Source organism: Mercenaria mercenaria, chromosome 4 (genome assembly GCF_021730395.1).
Source record: "Mercenaria mercenaria strain notata chromosome 4, MADL_Memer_1, whole genome shotgun sequence".
In the NCBI taxonomy this organism is placed as follows: Eukaryota; Metazoa; Mollusca; class Bivalvia; order Venerida; family Veneridae; genus Mercenaria; species Mercenaria mercenaria.
The window spans coordinates 96,474,383-96,490,379 of NC_069364.1; the positions used below are offsets into that span (position 1 = coordinate 96,474,383).

The 15,997-nt window shown below is 32.7% G+C and overlaps 1 protein-coding gene across 5 annotated transcripts in view; it reads right to left on the reverse strand.

The window, feature by feature from the left end:
* The window catches only part of LOC123552490 (prickle planar cell polarity protein 3-A-like), a 159,415-nt gene that overhangs the window by 110,443 nt on the left and 32,975 nt on the right, over positions 1–15,997 (reverse strand). The window contains exon 1 of one of the 5 annotated variants that reach the window (XM_053541998.1): positions 11,214–11,309. The exons of 3 other annotated variants lie outside the window; for them this stretch is intronic. In XM_053541998.1, the coding sequence (XP_053397973.1) occupies positions 11,214–11,294 (81 nt within the window). In that variant the 5' untranslated portion in view covers positions 11,295–11,309. Of the gene's footprint in view, positions 1–8,582; positions 8,848–11,213; positions 11,310–15,997 lie in introns of those variants that run through there. One more of the 5 variants, XM_053541997.1, reaches the window with a different exon arrangement.

A 15,997-nucleotide genomic window follows, 5' to 3' on the forward strand; every position in this document is an offset into this window, starting at 1 on the left:
TGAAACTTTCAGTACAAAATATAAGTTCCTTTCAAATTTTATCCTGAAGTTAACCTGTATCCACTCTGACCAACATGATTTTACATACAGCATTAATAGCAATTTTATTGGAAATCATTCTGTTCTCCTGAAGAAGCAAGATCAATTTTCTTAAATTTCACAGTTTCAAAATGTAAGTTTCTCACAAAATAGGAGTTTGTTCTTAAAGTAAGCTTCAATGAACAAAAGGTCTTAAATGGTTCACAGTTTCAAAACATTGAAAACAAATAAATTAAGAGTTCCCTCTTTAATCAAGTTCAACTTGCAATTCAAATGAACAAAAGTTCCTTAAATGGTTCACAGTTTCAAAACAAAAGTATCAAACAAAACAGAATTCCTTCTATAATTAAGTTTAACTTGTATTTCACCAAAAAAGTTCCTTAAATGGTTCACAGTTTTAAACCAGTATCTACTGAAAACACAAAGTCCTTGGTTCACACTTCAAAACAATTATCTTTAGCAAGCCAGGAGGTCGTCTTAAACCACTTTCATTAAACACCAAGCACTTAATAAAATGAACTGCAGCCAAAAGTCGAAAGTATATCTACAAAATACTATTCCCAGCCTTGAAGACTTGTAGAGATCAAACAGAATCCGTCTGCTTCATTTTGACATTGCCTAAGTTTACAGCCAGAAAAAAAAACTTGCTATCAGTCCTGATCAGAAATATTTCATAGACCAAACAAAGATTATGATGCCTTCAAAATAACCTGCAGCATCATTTTACAAACATGAAGATCTGTAATTTTGTGAGGTGATTTACAGGGTGAATAAGGTAGGTTGTCCACAACTTAGAAAAGAGAAAATTACTTGTTTATAGGACTGGTAGTCAATTGGATTCAATTGTTTCACTGATCAGACACATTTTCATTTTCAACTAATCTGGCTACAGACTTCATTATCTTATTTAATTTTTTAAAAATATTTTTTTCTCTATTTTTCTACTTTTTCACTTTTACTATCTCAGTAAATTCCCACTCAGCTCTGATTATTTATTTATGTTTTGAGAAGGAAAAGGGGCACAATACAGACTATTACATATTTTATTACCAATTCATGTTTTCTAACCTTTGTAAACCTACATTACATAGGAAATCATAGGAATACATAGATAGTTTTACTACGTAAGTCAAAGCAGAAGCAATTTGACAGAAATTAAAATTCTTAAAAATATGATTATCTCCCTTTTATCTATCATGATAACATTGAAAATAAAGTACTTAAAAAGGTTAAGTTTCTGGTTCATGTTTATCAAATATTTCTGTGTTTTGAAGATAATTACTCCTAAACCTTAAAGGTATTTCTATTTTAGCTCTAGTGGCCCCTAAACTGGTCCAAGTGCCCCCATTTGAACAAATTTAACGTAATACCTTATAATCATAATACAGACCAAGTTTGATGAAGAACCTTCTATGGGTTCATGAGAAAAAGTCTTTATAAGGGCCAAGTGCCACTATTTTAACAAACTGTAGAGATGTCCTTATAACGAACAAGTCTGATGACAATCCATCAAGTGGTTCATGAGAAGAAGTAGTTTAAAGGTATTTCTATTTTTAACTCTAGCAGTGCCTAAAAGGGGCCAAGTGCCTCCATTTGAACAAACTTGAGAGAGAACTTTATAATTATGCTGCAAACAACATTTGATGAAATAGTTCATGAGAAGAGGTTGTTTAGAGGTTTATCTTTTTTTAACTCTAGTTGTCCCTAAATGTTGCCAAGTGCCTCCATTTGAACAAACTTGAGAGAGGACCTTACAATGATGCTACACACCAAGTTTGATGAAGATCCATCAAGCGGTTCAAAAGGGAACAAGTGCACCCATTTGAATACACTTGAGAGAGGACCTTAAAATGCTGCTGCTTTTAACCAAGTTTGACAAAGATTTATTCAGCGGTTCATGAGAAGTTGTTTAAAGGTCTTCTAATTTTAGCTCTAGCAGGTCTAGCAGGCTTAGTGCCCCAGTTTGAACAATTTTGAGAGAGGACCTTACAATGATGCTATATACCAAGTTTTAAGAAGATCCATGGGCGGTTCATGAGAAGAAGTTGTTTAAAGGTTTTTCTATTTTTGCTCTAGTGGCCTCTAAAAGGAGCCAAGTGCCCCATTTGAGCAAACCTGAGAGGGGACCTTGCCAGGTTGCTACAGAGAAAGTTTATTGTAATTCTGACCAGTAGTTTCAGAGGAGCAGTTGTTTAATAAATTGTTGACAACAGACACTGGGTGCTTATACTTATAGCTCATCCTGAACCCTTGAAAGAGTGAAAAATGTCATAAAACATTGAGAAACATCATGGAATGCTCTGGACACAAAATATGATGGACAGATTTGACCTTGCTGTAACAATGACCTTCGACCCATCATCTCATAGCCATCTACCTATATGTCAAGTTTCAAGTCAGTACTTTAAATGGTTATCAATTCATGCTCTGTGCAAACAGATTTGACCTCACTGTGATACCAACACCAATGCCAAGGAAAGGGTGAAAACAACACAGCTCTACCTTTGAAAAGTCTCAAATAGCTGAGCTAAAGACTGTATATTCAAATGAACAAAATATATGTTACAGCTATAAATAGCATTGTTAATATTAAAACATCCACATCATGGATAATCTTCAAAAATTCAAGAGCAGTATTTGGTGATAAAAGTAGAGATTTGAGTGGAGAAGAATTTCTCTCTTTTATAGTTTTTCCTGCAAAGTTTCTAAGGAATCAATATCATGTGGTAGTATAATTATCAGACCAAAATTCAAATTACTCAAATCAAATCGAAATCTAGTAACAGAACACAAGGGCTTCCTCTATATGGCAGAGCAGAATTACAAGGAATTCAAGGGGACATAACCATTTTGTTTTATTTGAAGACAATAAATACACTGTCGAGGTAGTGTTCCTGTTGTAACTCAGTATTCATGATGTTAAATAGAAACACCTTATTCAAGTACATGAATAAGCTGTGTTTCATATTTCATTTCGGCATTTTTTTACCTGTAGTTCAAACTTATAAATCAGCTTTTTAGCTATAAACTATTTTTAAAAGTTATATGATTTCCATTCAAAAAATCTTTCCTTCTTAATGCTGTGGACAATATACAGCCAACCATTTCTACCTAATTTGTAACAGAGTTTTTCACAGATTGCAGCTAATTTATTATGCAAGGTCCAGAAATAAACTATCCTATCATTCAGTTTCTGAAACTGGTAGTAGGATCTTTCTTAATTTCAAAAATTTCAAAAATACCTTTAAGAATGTCAATTTTATGGCCAAAGCACAATCCATTTTAGGGAAAAATACTGTATTAATCATTGTAGAAAACAAACTACCCCTAATAAATGACAACCTACCCCCACAACTCTTTTACTGACCCTTTATAAAAATATGAGTATATGCCAGTGCTACAGTAATGTTATGACTGTTATAATGCAGTCAGTTGAAGCAGGATTTATACTTTTTTTATATTTAGTCAAGGGTACAGTATTATAGTAGCCCTTTAATAATTTTCTTTTTTACTGCAAAGTCACAGGGGTCCTAAATAAATCCCTCCCTTTTGCAAAATATTATATCTCGGGGCATTTCTGGAACTTAGTCTTAGTAAGGCATACTCAGGTTAGAGACATGTAGTTCTTAGCCCAGTCGAGATAATGTTCATGAGTTCAAGTACTACCATGAAAAGTTTATGAACAGTTCATGAAGTGTTCATGAACTGCTCACGATCTGTTCATAAAGCATGTTCATGAAAAGTTCATGAACATTGAAATATTCATTCATTTACACATAAAAGTTAGGTTTATTACCTTTTACAATAATGAATAAGTTCATGAACTGTTCACGAACTTTCATGAACATTAAATTCATAATGTCACATGATCAGTTTCCATTATTTTGTTGCATGCTGGGAAATGTTTTGCACATGTAATTCAGCAATTTTTGAGAAGTTTGTGTAGCAAATTAGAAGGAAACATTTATCATACGTCAGCAAGGAATGGTTTTATATTAAAAGGAACACGAGTTATAATATAATACTGAATATTAAATAAGTAATTATGGTGTTGTCATTATCATTCATTTAAAAAAATATTGAATCCTTTTAAAATGTCACAAGTTTTCAAGACCCTGAAGTAAAGTTAGTATCTGAATTTCAATCTAAATTATACATTATTTAACTGAATGTTTTGTATGTTATGCAGCAATTGTTTACTCCTGAGTTTACTGTTTAAATTTACACGCGGGTAAAATGTCATTGTCACAGTGACTGCATACAGATACTCAAAAAAAAAAACACAGTCCCTGACCACTTAAATTGAACAACACTTTGACCTGCAACTGTCAGATTTCATATGATGTGCCTTTGGCTATGGTCAGTCTGCTAAGTAACTGTAGTCTCAAAAAACAAAATGTTGTTTGTGGCCCCTGCCAAGATCTGAAGTTTTCTCCTTGTAGAAAATTTCATGAACTGTTCACGAAATGCTCATGAATTATTCATGATCTGAAAATGGGACTAACTTCCAGTTCTTGATCTAATTCATGAATTGTTCATGAACACATTTTAAGACTTTTTTTCATGAACAGTTCATGAATTTTAAAATGTGTTCATGAAAGTTCATGAATTAGATAATGAACAGGATATAATTATTCCTATTTTCAGTTCATGAAATTTTCATGAATAGTTCATGAATTTATTTTCGCAGGGTACCTGATACACAGCCTTAAAGACTACTATTTACTTCTGTGCTCCTTATGTAATAATTATGTTCAATTATGTTTTGCTAATTAACAACACTGGATTACAGAAATACTGCAAATTATAGACACTTGATTACAGAAACAAAACTTATCATTGTCTACAGACTTTAGGAGCCTATTTCGACAAAAAAGAAATTTTTTATGCAAATGCAATTCAGCTTCAATAAATGAATGTCAAGTACAAGGATTTAATAAGGATATAATATCTGTAGTAATATTACATGATGTGGTTGTTGCCAAAGTATGTTAAGTGGAAAATTATTAATATAGTCATCAAAGCAAGTAGTGTGAGTAAGATTAACAAGAGGGCCATGATGGCCCTAGATCACTCACATGCTTCAACAGTTTGGCAGATGGTTATGCATGGAAAATGTCTGTGAAATTATTTCAGATTATTGATAATTCTGCTGTCATAAGTATGTCTGAGTCTAGTTTTTTAACAGAATTCTCTTCTATAATACATTTTTACTTACTATACTAAGGCTGATTCAAGACTTTTGTTGGGATGGGCAAATGGGGTCCATTTGAATTTTTTACACATCAAGTGGTGCAATCTGACATGTACATCTGACATACCTTGAGCATTATTTGAAACACTGTCATCTTTTAATATATTTATAGAGTGGTGGAACCTATGCTCGCGGTATTTTGTACATATATTATCTTTTTAAGAAGCGAGCAAAAAATATTATTTTGATCTGACTATACAAAAACATAAAGTTATCCTCCTTTTATCGAAACATATTGTTAATGTGCGTCATCATGTGACTTAGTCGTCTCGTGAGCTATCGACACGGCATACGTGAAAAGGTGAAAATTCGCCCTGAAGGGAACCTATGCTGGCGGTATGATATATCTATTAAACTAAGCGCGAAAAAAAAATCAGCAGGCTAAAAATGAACAAACAAGCATATGCGAATATAATATTTAGAATATTACTCATTGATTATGTGAAAAACAAAAGAAATGAGGATAAATTTTAGTATGTGCCTCTATGTGTATATTTCCCTTACAGAAAAGGAGTCACTATTAGAACGTATAATAATGTCATATAAAAACAGAATGCTCAAGTATTGATGATTCAAACAACGACAGTGATTAACTCACTAATGATTCCTACATTTCTTTTGTGTGTAGGAAAATTACTTCTCCCTACATCTCAGAAAGAGCCATTTGGACTTTGTCAAAATACTAAGATCAACATCAATCTTTTTCATGGTTCGACAGGCACTCGTAGTGTAGCCAGGCGTCAAAATCATCACATCTTGCTCTTAAATGTATTTTATATCTGAATGTAATGCATGATTTCTAACAATCTAACTTTAGTTTGGCGATTTTGACATATCTATCTGAGATTTGTGCGACGGATACAGATTGCGTAAAATGTATCGGCTGCTGTATACGTCACGTGAGCGGCACGCGCGGCTATCGCTATGTTTGTTGTAAAGGCATTTCACCACTGGTTGGGGTTGAACATAGCATGAAGAAATATTTTTATCTGTGCTTCTGTAAGAGCGTATTTATAAAACAAGAGCACCGCCTTGCGGGTGCTGACGCTCATCTGATTTTTTTTAGTGTAATAGAAATATTGTCCTACCCATGATTTTCTAAGTCTAAAAAGGGCCATCATTCTTGCAAAAAGCAGGATAGAGTTATGTTTCTTGATGTACAGTGTCCACTTATGATGGTGAAAAACTGTTGCAAGTTTTAAAGCAATAGCTTTGATAGTTTATGAGAAAAGTTGACTTAAACATAATACTCAACCAAGAAAATGATTTTCTAAGTCCAAAAGGGGCAATAATTATTGCAAAAAGCAGGATGGAGTTATGTTGCTTGCTGTACAGGGTCAGCTTATGATGGTGAACAAGTGTTGCAAGTTTCAAAGCAATAGCTTTGATAGTTTAAGAGAAAAAGTTGACCTAAACATAAAACTTAACCAAGAAATCTGATATTTTCTAAGTCCAAAAGGGGCCATAAATCTTGCAAAAAGCAGGACGGAGTTATGTTTCTTGCTGTACAGGGTCAACTTATGATGGTGAACAAGTGTTGCAAGTTTTAAAGCAATAGCTTTGATAGTTTAGGATTAAAGCTGACCTAAACATAAAACTTAACCAAGAAAACTGATTTTCTAAGTCCAAAAGGGGCAATAAATCTTGCAAAAAGCAAGATGGAGTTATGTTTCTTGATGTACAGGGTCAGCTTATGATGGTGAACAAGTACTCCAAGTTTCAAAGCAATAGCTTTGATAGTTTAGGAGAAAAGTTGACCTAAACATAAAACTTAACCAAGAAATCTGATATTTTCTAAGTACAAAAGGGGCCATAAATCTTGCAAAAAGCAAGATGGAGTTATGTTTCTTGCTATACAGGGTCAGCTTATGATGGTGAACAAGTATTCCAAGTTTCAAAGCAATAGCTTTGATAGTTTAGGAGAAAAGCTGACCTAAACATAAAACTTAACCAGGCAACGCCGACGCAGACGCCGACGCCGACGCCGACAACCGCTCAAGTGATGACAATAACTCATCATTTTTTTTCAAAAAATCAGATGAGCTAAAAAAAAACATAATTATGTCTCCCACCACTTATCATGTAGAACTTGCATAATGCCACAAATTAAGGGCCATATCTCCAGGAAAAAATCATTGAACCATAACATTCCAACAACATAAGCAACTAGGCTCTGATAATGGTAATTTCTGTATCTACACTACCAGTCACATTTAATTCCCCTTATCACAATCTACACAACCAGTCACAGTTATCTCCCTTTACAGTTAAAATGGAAGGGCTTTTTTATAGACTATTTGTTTTCTTCTCTTCTGCAAAAATCAATCAATAATGAGAAATTTGTACATTATCTCATAAGATTTGTATATTTAAAGACAGACAAGGGAGATCAATCCTGACATTTTAAGATCTGGGTTATTTGTAAAAAATTCAAAAAAGAAAAGAGTATACTAAAACTAGCTAGGATTTATCACAGAACTGTGCTTGCAAGGAAACTGAAATACTAACACGGCCAGAGTTGTTTTTCCTTTTAAACACAGAAGACTGAAAATTGTGTGTTATTTAATTATGCAACACTTCACTGTTCAATAATACATCACACTTATCATGTCACACTGTGGCATGCTTGAAACGAAATCCACACAAAACAGCAAGTATATGGTGGATGTTGTCATGACATATATCTCAGTGACTTGCTGTTGGATAAAATCATTGTAATTCGATAAGATGACTGTGCCCTTTTGATATAATTCCTTTGCATCTTAAATCAAATTTTAATAAGTGTGAAATTTACTAACATGACCATGGTAGTCCATGGACCATGGTTGAAAAAAGTTAACCATGGTAGACCATGGTTAAACTGTTGATCCTCTTTTCTAACCATGGTCAACCATGGCCAGTCATATCTCACCATGGTAGACTTAGCACTCAAAAAATGAGTCATTACCATGACAACAAGTATTACTGTTAGCTATATTTTGATTTAACAGTGATTTGTCTTTGAATAGAATCATGGTTTTGAGTCAAGATGCAAGGAATTATATCACAAGGGCACACCTTAACGAATTACAATGATTTTATTCAACAGCAAATCACTGAGATATATGTCATGATGACATCCGCATTAAAACATGGTCAACCATCAAAAACAGTGGTGACCATGGTCAACCATGGTCATCATTTCATCTGGGCAACATTGAATGGAACAATAAAATCATAATTTCCCTTTATTTGGAAATACATCACTTTAGCAATATTTGGTAACAGGGTCTATTTCAAGGATACTAACCTTGCATTGTAGATAATTAACTAAACCGAATCCATACAGCAACTCTTCCTCATCGTAACTTGTCATACGCTTGATATTTTCCTCTTCATTCATGTCTGAATTTCACACTCAGTACAAAAAATGAAATATATCTTTCCACAAAATATCACATGTTATTCCACATATTATGAAAATTACGAAAAAGGTATGTGTGTCACAAGATATAACATATAATTCTGCTTTCTAACAGTACAAAATTTTCTTTTTATGAAATATGAATTGTAAGTAAACCATGTTTCGAAACATATCATGCACAATTCCACATTTTCATATGAAAATTTCTCTTCGTAAAATGGCTATTGTACTTATGATATGTGTTTCACAAGTTATCGCATACAATTCCTGGCACATTCTATATAAATTTGTCTTTGTGAATCTTTTCTACCATATCAAAAACAATAAGATACAACTTCTCACGTGTTCCACAAGGTATAACATATAGTATCATTTCACATTTTATACACCAGTTTTTTCTTTTTGAGAAATCTTTATTTAGATTTTCTTTGCTATAAATTCTCAATAAATGTAGTTGTCTTGCAAGATAAAAAAGATTCTGAAACTGTAACTGATATTTTCAGTGGTATTTTTGTACATTTTAATCTATTTCACTCAATATGCGTACAGAACACATTCAAACGAGAGTGACAACCATCAAGTTTCCTGAGAACGACTCTAAAAAAATTTAAAATCATACAATTGAATGTCATAAAGTTCTGTATCATTTTACATTACACTGCATGCAACAGAAATCGAAACTGAACCCGTAACTGACATTCCTGCCATGTATAACACTTTTTTCGTCATTAATACATTCCAAAAATTTCCCTCTGCATATTCATTTATTATTTCTGTACTTTAAAATTTCTGTACCAAGAAAATCTGTAATAAACATTAAAAATCAACATGTGAAATCCATGCAAAATGAATTATTTTTCATTAAAATGTTCATTATTTGAACAGATTCAATCAAAACTACAGATCATTCTAATATGCAAGTAGTCAATAAACTTTTGTGAAATTCAGCTGTTAATTAAGACAGCATCTGCACTGAATTCTGAAGAATTATTTTATAACTTTAATTTTGCTATGAAATATTTTTATTACAGATTTCTTTCCCAATAATTATCTTCTGTAAATTGTTAAACGTGTATTTTAAAAACCTTTCAAAGAAAGGAGTTTTTCCTGTGTAACAGACAATACCGTGTCAGACTGATGTTATAACTCCTCTGTAACATTTTAATGTATGTTTACATCCAAAAAAAGTTCCCGAAATATAATCCCTTTATCAGATCATTTACCAGAAAAACATAGGATCACAATCAGAAAACTTTGAACAAATAATCTAAGATATTCCCATGGTATATCAACATATGTATCAGTAAAGTGTATGTTAGCACTAACATTTTATGATTCATTTATATCTTTCTGCAAATACCGCATACATAATTAATGGGCTCTACCCTTCACTAATAAAATCGCAATATCTTCATTTCATCAAAGAAATTTTTCAAAACAATTGATTCTTTTCCATTCAGGTAGATGATCAAGAGCACCAGCGAAAATCAGGAAAAAAAGTTTGTGTTAATATTAACACAACATTAACGACAAGACACCAGAACGAAAGTTTCTTGGAACGTAAAAATGTATGTTCCAATGATATAAGTATTCTGGCTTTGCACATATTCCCGTTGTTTTTTTTCACAGTGGAATAAAACCTGCTTTGATTATGTAAAAACAAAGAATTCAATGTTGCATTAATTAGAATACCATATGTTGTAAAGACTGTTTGCTGTCTTTGCGTATTACTTCCACATTTCGTTGGCAACGTTAAGTAATAGAAAATGCATAAACAATAAATAGTAAAACAGAAACAAAATATTATCTTCTAAAAGACAATATTTGTAATATGATGTCCTGTAGCATGGTGCATCATCTTGTATCTGTGTTAATTCATTTGTTCAGTAGATTTTAAGACAAACTTGAAAATATTTTACAAACCCTCACAAATTTTTAATTCTACCTTTCTAGCATTTTTTTCCCATTATTTTTTTGTAAAATATTTTCATTCATTGACATCGGCAAACATGTTGTGCTCTTGTAAAATTCAATTTTGTCTTCTTCATCTTTTTAGCAAAACATAGTATGTTCAAATCTCTCCCCATCAGTTTCCTGATCCTCCAAACACTTATTTTCAAACTCAGTCCTTCTAATCAATGTCTCTATCAAAGTATATGTACATGACATTGTAATTTTTGCACATGTTTTGCATGTTGCGAGAACTAAGTTCATCCTAATTGCTCATGTTTGTAGATGCGGTAAGGACACAAGTTTGTTCCAGCTGAATCCTGCATAAAAAATTACTTACAATCTAGTACATATGACATTAAATCTATGTTGCCTGTATGGTGCTTTTAACCTTGCATATAATAAAACAATGGGAAGCTTCTGGAATGAAGCAACTTCTGTATCGCTTTCTTCCAGAAATACTCATCTTAATTAAGGCAATGGCAATTGTAACACAACTTATAAATACACACATGCTGTCCATAATAAAAAAAGTGTAAGCAGAAAACAAAAAATTGAAAATTTTACCAGGCATTGCATGTTAATCCTTACAGAATGGCTCTTCCGTGTTGAGTGGTTGACAATATACCGGCAATCTATATCTCTCATGTATTTTTCCAGTAAAAATGAAGCCAAGAAATTAGCGGCAAATGACAATGGTAATATTCAACTGCAACAATCTGTATAGCAATAATTGTCAACCTCTGATGCATATGACAAATACCCAGAATATTTTGTAATGTTGTAAACTGCCAAAATGTTGAACATGCCAAAAAATGTTACATTTTCATTGCAATTTAGTAGAAAAAAAATCAATTTTTTACAAATTATTCTGTCTTATATATCAGTGTTATTTGAGTCCTCTGATTTTTTGGTTTGTGACGGATAGCGCTACTGGTACAATAGCTGGATTGGTGCCTGGCTGCACTGATAGTCTAATTCCTTGTTCTGGTAAACAGAATTTACATGTTGGCAAGCACAGACAGTACAGGACTTATAAACAGTATCACTGTTGTCAGCTGATGACAAGAAACCCATATGCTGCCAAAGCCATAACTTGTTTACATGATCAAAATTTTACAGCTGACCTTTCCAAATTTCTAGAAAATAAAATTTAAATAGAAAAAGAATCACCAGGAAAGAATAAAACAACAAAAAAGGGCAGATAACTCTTTCCAACACAACACTGCAAAACCAGATATGCCTTGACATATTGTATAATGCAGGGGTGGTATTAGGTAACATGAGAACTGGTTGGATGATGGGTAAAGAATCAGTTTGATAACGTTAACGATACATGTCTGGGTTTTATTCATCATGAAACTATTATGATGTAGGGATAACGCATGTTTTTTCATGGTATAACATCTGCAGAATCCCAAGGGATTGGTTGGTGCCTGAGCCCGTTAGGTGACATGAAATGAACATGCGCTAACGCTATTCTGGCATAGAACCTGTAAAAACTGATAAATGAATACAATGTCACTCAGTCATTAAATTTCCACGAAATGTGCGGAAATGTCTGAGTTGGTTTTTTTACCTTGATGTGATTTTTGAATTATCCATTTTGGGGCCAAATGACATATGACATTTAAGCTTTGCCACAGAACGCGCATATATAAAAAGGTGTTATAACAGCACGCGAGCGCGAGAATCTCTCTGTTAATACACATTTTCTCTCCTGTTAAAACACCTAAAAGTGACAAGAACAACAGTTTTATGCTAGAATGATGTTCCTGATATGGCTTTCCTGAGCACCAGATATAGTTTATTTTGATTAACTGTGTTTTGTTTTCCTTATTTCTAAGGCCAATAATAATAATAAATAACATTACCTTTTGTTGCAAAATTTATCTTTATTTGTGCAGAAATGGTATTTTTGGACATGAAATTACCTTGAAAGTCCTTTTAACTTATAATATGAGTTCTATTTAACCAACGAGCCTCAGGTTGCAGTCTTTCATTTAATAACATTTTTTAATGAAGTAAATCAAAGAAGAATTTTGATGACAATTTGTCTTATGTATACCTGGTCATCAGGGTAAATTAAAATTTATTGAACTATAACAATTCTAAGTACTTCTTTTAGGTACAAAAAGCTTGTGTTTGTTGGGTCTCTGACCAATCATGTAACTTTTTTCATACAGGTTTGAAGTATATGAATTTGATTAATATTTAATTATTGTTCCTTCTCTTGAGAAGGAACACTTAGAATTGGTAAGTCACACTTGAATGAGCAACTGACCTCAAAAGCTGTTGTCATTACAAGCTGGTCAATAAAACTCCGTGACCTTAGAAGTAACCTTTAAAAATGATTCATTCCTAACTGAGGTGACAATATGACTGAATGCGTTCCGCGGATTACATATTACTAACCCCGAAGATGGAAAAGTGGCTTTGTCGAAACATGCTAAATATCTTACTTGTTACAAAGGTTAACTTATGTCCTTACCTTCGAATGCATGGTCAATATGTGAAAACAAACCCCATTGTGACACTCTAATTGTGCGCAACAAATTCATGCATCGATTGGTACACTATGGGTGGACATGGACTGACTGGGTCAATGTGTATAGCCAGTGTTTCTTAAATGCCATATTTACTCAACTGGAAGTGGTAACGGATTTACTTTGTTGTTGGATTTAACAACTTATGTTAGCGCAAAAACTTTGTAAATAGCGAACTTGATATTTTTAGGCAGTAGAAAACAACATAGTTCTTTTTTTTTTTCAAAATTTTAGTTTTTTGTATTTTGGTACAGAAATAAATGCACCCATGGTGCAAAATGTAACACCCCTGGGGGTGCTTAAACAGGGGTACAGAATGTCAATCAGGTAGAATGGTCTTGTCTTTGTGTCCCATCCTGGGGTTCCACACACCGATGACCAATATTTAAAACAGACATTGCAACCAAAATTTTACAAGATGATCATTATATACTTATATAGATGAAGTCCCTAGAAGGATATTTTGCTATACTTTAACATGTATACATTGCAAACTGGTCATCAATGAAATACTGAGCCAATATTATCTGATACTGAAGGTAAAAAAAAATCAAAATGATAATGCAAATGTGCTTACAGATGAACAGACCACTAAAAACCTCCAATTAGGTCAGGGTGGGGAGGAGAGGGCACAAAAATTAAATTAAGCATTTGGTAAAAAATCATTAACCCCGTTGGTTCTATGTTTGGAAAGATTGTCTGCCTACCTTAGACTAAAAACTTTAATTATTTAAGGCATTTCTCAAGCATTAAGACTGGTATTACCTCTGCTTAGAGTTCCTGATTAATTCCACATCAATTTGATTGATTTGAGTCTTTAATTGGAAAATCAGTTTAACAGTGATAAGCTCTTGATAATATCTCAAGGCAAAGTTTGTAAATTTTGTAATAATAACAGATATACCCATCTGTTTTTGAGATATTTTTTGAAAATTCTGTTAATTAGCCATAAAACTTTAAGAAGCAATCAGTAGGTTCAGTCCAAATTAAATTACAGTGCCTTGATGTGGATGTCTGTTGGCAATATGTTGTGTAAATGATCTAAACTAAAACTAAAAATTTTATACCAGGAATCAATAAATTCTATACTGGATAATCTTCTATACTTCATGATTTCATTTTCAAAAATTTTACAAAACACTCATGAAAATATTTAATTAACAGAAATTTCTTCATTTTTGTGGTACTGTCAAACATGAACTAATTAAAGACCACACATATAAAACCTGCTTCAAAACCAAAAATTCATAATTTTTTGCCTGTAGCCTGAAGCTTTTATATTTCCATTGCATTACAATTCATTTCCTTTCTATAACTATGTCACAAAGCTTTCACATTTCCTTAGTATAACCAAGTCACTTAAAAAAAATGTTAAAATTATGTAAGCAATAATATCTCAATCTAATTATCTTGTTTTTTCAATTTCGGAAGGCCATATGAGCCGTGCCCTGAGAAAACCAACATAGTGGCTTTGTGACCAGCATGGATCCAGACCAGACTGTGCGGATCCATGTTGTTCGCTTTCAAAGCCTATTGCAATTAGAGATACTGTTAGTGAACAGCATGGATCCTGACCAGACTGTGCGGATGCGCAGGCTGGTCTGGATCCATGCTGGTCACAAAACCACTATGTTGGTTTTCTCATGGCACGGCTCATATAATAAAATTATTATGAACTTGATGAATATAACTGTATATTTCTAAGTATGTTATCTTCTTCAAACAAAGGAATTATTGTTATTTTTATTAATATCATTATTGTTATTGTTATGATGATGAGGAAACTTTAACATTAAAATTAAAATTGAAGTGATTGTGTCACAAAACCTTTACACATACGATATCAATTTCTAAAATTTTACAAAATGTTTAAATTTCCAAAGGATAACCACGCCACAGAACTTTTCACATATCCATAATTCTACAATGCCACAAAACTTTCACATATCCATAGTTTTACAATGCCACAAAACATTCACCTATGTATAGTTTCACAGCACCATGAAACTTTCACATATCCATTGTTTTACAATACAACAATACTAGCAACAATGTCACAAAACTTTTGAATTTCTGTTGTAACAATATCGTAAAACTTTTACATTTCCACCATGACATTATAACATAATATTTGCATGGCCTGTATATACTGTGACGAAACTTTTACATTTCTGTAGCATAACTTTACATTTCCATAATGTCAACCTCAAGAAAGTTTTACATTTCCATAGTAACTCTGTGTCAAAGAACTTTCCACATATCAAAAATGAACATGTCAATAATTATCTTATATCTGTATAAAAAAAACTTGAAAAATATCTGACGTTTATTTTCATCTCTATTTCAAATCTACGTCTTAATTAATTACAGTTAACTCCAGGTTCTATTGCGGAAAAACGGAAAAACGACATGATGTGTCGGATCATTCAATTTATCTCCCAGATTTTATTTACAAAACATATGTTGGCACACAAAACACAATTCTGAATCAATGGAAGTTCAATGGGTGGAGTGATCTGCTTTTAGGCTGTCCATATGCTCATGTTGCCGTTAGCCTTCGTTATTAAACTGTTTGATGTTACAATTATAATATTTCAAGAGGTGAAAACAATGATGCATATAACACCAGAAGCCAATAAAAATAAATTCATGCAAAATCATAAACTCTGCTCAGAGTGGATGGCAGTGTTTCACTGACTAGTTAGAACATGTACTGTTTGGGTGTTCTGGAGTGTTTTATTAAAAGCCACCTGGGTTTTGGGTATATTTTACTTTTGGAGTTTGTGTGTTTTATTCATTATAAGC